The 6,700-nt window shown below is 42.9% G+C and overlaps 1 protein-coding gene and 1 long non-coding RNA gene across 2 annotated transcripts in view; both read left to right on the top strand.

The window, feature by feature from the left end:
* The first annotated feature begins 161 nt into the window (after window positions 1-161).
* On the top strand, window positions 162-2,384 carry LOC309329386. Its single transcript, XR_014151110.1, has 2 exons — window positions 162-724; window positions 1,625-2,384. It is a non-coding gene; the product is annotated as an uncharacterized lncRNA (long non-coding RNA).
* A 3,425-nt stretch (window positions 2,385-5,809) lies between these two features.
* The window catches only part of LOC309329199 (small integral membrane protein 10-like protein 3), a 29,370-nt gene continuing 28,479 nt past the window's right edge, over window positions 5,810-6,700 (top strand). Inside the window, exon 1 of the mRNA XM_081839874.1 lies at window positions 5,810-6,105. Coding sequence (XP_081696000.1) covers window positions 5,908-6,105 — 198 coding nt within the window. The 5' untranslated portion in view covers window positions 5,810-5,907. The remainder of the gene's footprint in view (window positions 6,106-6,700) is intronic.

Here is a 6,700-nt window from a genome sequence, read left to right as displayed (position 1 = left end):
ATATACATTTATATACATATATATATATATATATACATATATATAATATATACATATATATATACACACACATATATATACATACACTTAATATATACATATACATACACACATATATATACATATATATATGTATATATATATATATATACATATATATATATATATATGCATGCTTAAGTGTATGTATTTTCTACTCATTATATATTTAATATAAAAATATTGATAATTTTCTTAAGCAAAGCGCCCAATCTAAATCTCTTACCATCTCGGGAAAAAGTGGTTTTAGTTATAGTGAAAATGACATGCAATTTTCATGAAAGTACATTAAAATGATTAAAAACGACTCGCCATAACAATATTGTCTTCACCACTACATACTTATTTTTATGTTTATGTCCCGCCAAGTAGCTCAAGGTGTGCAATACTCTCCCCACCATATCCTCGCAATATCCTAGCAGGTCAAAATTCAACAGGCGCAGTGCGGGGGACAGGGAGAGGCAGTGATAAGTCTTACAATTCAGTTATGCTACTTGAGGGCTGCAGCTTTCCCCAACCTGATGGCCTCGAGTTGCTTCAGACTACAGTTCAACATCTGGAGGGCACTAAATTGCAGAATATGGCAGAAACCCCTGTAAGCCTGTAGGAAAAGCCAGCATGGATTTTACTGTAATTTCTCTTATTCTGGATGCTAAACTGTTCTGAGGACCTTGCAAGCTGAAAGGTAGGATACCTGTGCTTTAAAAAAATTAATAAATGCTGTAAGCAACAGACTGGACAAATGGCATCAGAGTTGAGGAAGGGAGGCATTCTGTATTCCTGTACATTAAAAATACTCTACCACATAAGGTTGGGCATTAATGTCGATGCAAATTTGTTAATAAAAAATGCAAAGTTATTAATCTAGTTCAGGCACAGGCAAACTCGGCCCTCCAGATGTTTTGGGACGACAATTCCCATCACCCCTGACCACTGGTCCTGATAGCTAAGGATGATGGAAGTTGTCATCCCAAAACATCTGGAGGCCTGAGTTTGCCTATGCCTGATCTAGTCACCCCACAGCTAAATTGGCCTTAAAGCTGGTGTAAATGCCTTGTCCTGATGTATCGATGTGCACCAGCTGAGGGAAAGCCCTGCTGGAGGAAGTTAAGTTGGCAGAAGTTACACTAGTGTAAAGGACCAAAAAAAGTCTGTAAAGGGGATGGGAGTGTTGGGCAAATGAATAAACAGTTGTGCTGCGTCATAATTTCTTTCATCCACTGGTCCCATCCCTGAAGCTCTTACACCCCTTACATCAACAAAAATACAATTTCGATTAAAATTCACTCCACAGTAGTCAATGGAAGGGTATAAACTGAATGTTTACACTGCCTCCCCAGCAACCTACCACCAGGAACAGGTGTGATACAGCTTAATTTGTACAGGAAATATGTCAGTGTATCTGCCTCCTGTCATATCTGTCTGGTTAAGATTGCTCTCCTGGCTGCAATCCCTTATCTGAAAGCTAGTTCCATTGAACTCAGTGGAAGTTACTTCTGAGTAGATGTGCAAGGGGCTGTACTCCAGCTGTGATCTGCAAGATTTGCGTTTCCAGTAATAACTATTTTTGTTATTTCTTTCCCAGATCAACACTCCAAAATCATTACTATACACCTGTGCATTTTTATGTCATTCTGTTGTGAAGACTCACTAATGATGAGTTCACCTAAGAACATAGGAAGCTACTTCATACTTATCCATCGGTTCATCTAGCTCAGTATAAGAGCAGCTCTCTAGGTTTTGAGGCAGGGGCTTCTCCCTGAGTCCCAAAAAATGCCAGGGATTGAATCCGGGGTTTTCTGCATGCAAAGCAAATGCTTCACCATTCGCCCATAGCTCAGTGGACTGTATTTCTTTTGTTTAACTTTTTGCCCCATTGTAAAACACGGAAAACAACTCACAAAGTTTAGGAAATCTGCTTCCTGTTAACTTTTTACTTTAGACATTAAGTTAGTTACTAAACCGAAACCAGTACAGTACCTGCGTAAATGATACTGAATACTCTAAAAATGTGGACAAACAGTTCTTTAACTACTTGATGCAAAGAGGAAGTCTTTATTTAAAAGTTTTGAGAAGTTGTGTAATGTGACTTTATATGTGTATGTTGGCAGAAGAACAGCATGATTCCTGTACGTGGGTGTGGATTGCTAGAATAATTGTGCTGATGTAATCCTGGAAAATTTGACACAGACTATAAAGTCTAGGAGAATCATGTTCATGCTGAGTTTTTCAAGGAACACTGCCTTTTTTATTTTTAACGGCGGCTTATATTGAAATATGTTCAGTATTGTTTGGAATTGTCATCTTCACTGCAAAAAAGAGAATTAAATATTAAAATATTAAAACCTACTTGCAGCACTGTGCTATACATTTCTACTCACAAGTATGCCCCACTGACTTCAGTGAGGTTTACTACCAGATAAGTAGGCAGAGGGTTGTAGCCCATAAGTTGAGTAATATTCACCGTCCTGACAGGGTTACCATGCCCTGTTCTTTTAACATCTTCTATAAGCTCCAACCTGTACTTTCTTGCCACACATCTGAATAATAATAATAATAATAATAATAATACTACAAATCAGGCAAAAGTTCTTGCCTGACTAAAGAAATGTTAGCTGAATGTTTTGATAGTAGAATAATATGTTAAATTCGTTAAGGCTGCAGTATGATAATACACGGGAATGAGTCCCATTGAATTCAAAGGGACTTAATCCTGAGTAAATGTTATTTTTAGTGGATATCCTACCCCTTACCATAAGGTCCTAGAGTAGGTTACAGCAATAAAAAATACAGTATTAAAATCAGTGTTTATAGGATTGTGGTTAATTTTCTATAGATTTTTATCTGTTGTAGTACTGAGGCTATAAAACAGCTTAGTTGTGCAGAAAAGAAAGAAAAAATAGCAGCTGATAGTTGCAGTTTTAGATGTTCAAAGAAAGGCACTAAAATGAAAGTGTTGCTTCATAAGGTTCCATGAGTCGATGGAGGGTGAAAACTATGTCTTAACAAAGTGCATAAAAGGATACCATGTTGTATAGAAGGTGTGATTACCCCCTCCCATATCAATATTCCCTTTCTTAAATTGTTAATTTGTCCACAAGCACAATGTCCCAAACTTGTGAAATCCAGGCTTCAAAAAGATTTGCATTTAAAGTTTTCCCGTTTTTTTGCAGTCCCTAATCTAGCTGCAGTTAATAAATGGAGGGTGAGGTCTTTATTGGTTATGTTCCGAATCTGAGGAGTAACATAATATAGTATAGCTAATTTGGGGCTGGTTGTAGTGATTTGTCTCACCATTTGATTGTTTGAAAAGCTTTTCCCCAAAAGGGAATAATTTTGGGGCAAAACCACCACATCTGCACTAGAGAGCAAGGTAAATTACATTCCTGACAGCAAGGGTTAGATGTGTATAATCTGTCTGGGCACATGTACCAGTGATGCACTATCTTTAACACATTTTCTCGAGTTCCAAATGAGATGGATGCACACATTAGTTTATTCCAAATTTGTTCCTGGAGCTGTTCCTCTAATTCTCCAAAACCTTTTTCCAATTGTAGTCTTAATGAAATGAGAGGAAGGGCAGCCAGTTGTGTGAGGATTTTATATAGCTGGGAGATTATTTTCTTTCCCAGTAGGTTGGTTGAGTTGAGTATCTGCTCAAAACTATTTAAGCTACGTGGGTGGCGCTGTGGGTTAAACCACAGAGCCTAGGACTTGCCGATCAGAAGGTCGGCGGTTCAAATCCCCGCGACGGGGTGAGCTCCCATTGCTCGGTCCCAGCTCCTGCCAACCTAGCAGTTCGAAAGCACATCAAAGTGCAAGTAGATAAATAGGTACCGCTCCAGCGGGAAGGTAAACGGCTTTTCCGTGCGCTGCTCTGGTTCACCAGAAGCGGCTTAGTCATGCTGTACGCCGGCTCCCTTGGCCAATAAAGCGAGATGAGCGCCGCAACCCCAGAGTCAGTCACGACTGGACCTAATGGTCAGGGGTCCCTTTACCTTTACCTAATGCCCTTTGGACAAAACAGCCAGAGAGCAAGGCACACATGACACGCACAGGGCTGGATTTAGGTTTGATGAGGCCCTAAGCTACTGAAGGTAATGGGGCCCTTTATATGTCTAGCTGTCCTTTGTCAACAACAAATTGTTGCTGCTTTTTGTGCTGAATATATGCTACATGGTAATTTATGGACCCAATAGGTATCTAAAGCCATTTGTACATGCAGAATGTAGGCACCCTATATATAGAAATGAGCAAACCAGTGATATTTTAGGCAGCAGGCTAGCAAGCGGGGCCCATTACTTACATCATAGGAGCCTAAACAACACAAAACACTGTTTGCTGTATGTAGGTTTTATTTTGTTTTTTATCTTATATTTTGGAAATGTACATCCAAGGGTCTTTTCCTTTACATTTTTTTGGGGTCCCCAAGGGAGTGGGGCTCTAAGCTATAGCTTGTTTAGCTTATACGTAAATCTGGCACTGAACATGCACATACAGTGGCTCACACCCTAGAGCTTGTTGTTGTTTAGTCGTTTAGTTGTGTCCGACTCTTTGTGACCCCATGGACCAGAGCATGCCAGGCACTCCTGTCTTCCACTGCCTCCCGCAGTTTGGTCAAACTCATGCTGGTAGCTTCGATAACACTGTCCAACCATCTCGTCCTCTGTCGTCCCCTTCTTGTGCCCTCCATCTTTCCCAACATCAGGGTCTTTTCCAGGGAGTCTTCTCATGAGGTGGCCAAAGTCTTGGAGCCTCAGCTTCAGGATCTGTCCTTTCAGTGAGCACTCAGGGCCTTTTTCCTTCAGAATGGATAGGTTTGATCTTGTAGTCCATGGGACTCTCAAGAGTCTCCTCCAGCACCATAATTCAAAAGCATCAATTCTTCGGCGATCAGCCTTCTTTATGGTCCAGCTCTCACTTCCGTACATCACTACTGGGAAAACCATAGCTTTATGTAGGTTTTATTTTATTTTTTATTTTTTATTTTGGAAATGTACATCCAGGGTTTTTTTCCCTTTAATTTTTTTTTGGGCCCCCAAGAGAGTGACGCCCTAAGCTACAGCTTATTTAGCTTATACATAAATCCGGCACTGGACATGCACATACAGTGGCTCACACCCTAGAATAGGCATAGGCAAACTCGGCCCTCCAGATTTTTTGGGACTACAACTCCCATCATCCCTAGCTAACAGGACCAGTGGCCAGGGATGATGGGAATTGTAGTCCCAAAACATCTGGAGGGCTGAGTTTGCCTATGCCTGCCCTAGAGCAAGAGCTGCTAAATTGTGGCCCCCTCCGGATGCTGCACCACAGCTCCCATCAGCCCCAGACAACCTCTGTGGCCAAGAACAGGAGCTGCCATCTAGCAACAAGTTATCAACTCCACAGGTTAGCCATAAACCCTTGCCCATAAACCATGGTCCGTTTTGGCCCTTCAGATACCGCTAAACTACAGCTCCCAGCATCCAGAACCGCTGACCTTGCAGGCTGGGGCTGATGGGAGCTGAAATCCGTCCGCATCTGGAGGACCGCGAATTCCTTCCAGCTGTTTTTTAATCTCTCTCTTCCCCCGCCCGCCTCTCTGGGAAGAAGTGATTGGTCAGGAAGCGAGCTGTGCGTCGTGACGTAGACGCGCCGCGACGACGCCGGCCGCGGCGGCAAACCCTGTTGCCTGAACGTAAACACATCTTGCTCGGCCGGGGCTGCCTTTCCCGTCGCTCCTCCGACATCCGGGGTTTTGCGAGGGGTCAGCGCGAGCCCGGCGGCGGCGGGGGGGGGGGGAGGGCGGTTAGGCGCAAGCTGTTTGGGGGAGGGGGGAGAGGAGAGGGCGGAGCCTATGAGGCCTGGCTCTGCAGGTGAGTGTATATGGCGGTGGCGTCGACGACGCTGCTGTCCGCCCTGGTTGCCAGGTTCTCTCAGTCGGCGGCCGCCAGGTCGTACGGGGTCTTCTGCAAAGGGCTGACTCGGACCCTCCTCATCTTCTTCGACTTGGCTTGGAAGCTCCGCATCAACTTCCCCTATCTCTACATCGTGGCCTCCATGATGCTCAACGTCAGGCTACAGGTGAGCCTCGCCTTGTGAGGGACGGGGAGGGGGGTTGGGGAGGGGAGGGGCGTTTGAGGGGGGGGGAGGGAAAGGTGCTCTCCCCACCCCACACTTCCCTCATGGGTGAGGGTGCTTCCCTATAAAGTAAAAGCACATTTCTGAATTTTTTATACTGCATTTTATGCTGCTTCTACAATTAAGTGTTTTAAATTTGTTGTTAGACGCCCTGAGGCTGGTTTTCTGAACCGGGAAGGGCGGGGTATAAATTAAAAAATATTATAATTATTATTATTGAAATTAAAAACAAACCACGCACGTGTTTTTATGTATCTTCCTCTTTTAGGGGCTATACAAGGTGAGTTCTTTGAAAGAGGTCCCGTGGATACAGAGTACACATATTCCACGGGGCCTCTTTTAAAAGACTCACCCTGTATATCAGTGCCGGATTTACGTATAAACTAAACAAGCTATAGCTTACGGCCCCACTCTCTTGGGGGCCCACCAAAAATAATTAAAGGAAAAAAACTGGATGTGCATTTCCAAAATATAAGATAAAAAACAAATAAAATAAAACCTACATACAGCAACTGTGTTTTGTGTTATGTAGGCTGCT

This window comes from Podarcis erhardii (genome assembly GCF_964252035.2).
Source record: "Podarcis erhardii genome assembly, chromosome: 14".
Lineage (NCBI taxonomy): Eukaryota > Metazoa > Chordata > Lepidosauria > Squamata > Lacertidae > Podarcis > Podarcis erhardii.
Note: the sequence above shows the minus strand (reverse complement) of the source record. Positions and strands in the feature narration are given on the sequence as shown.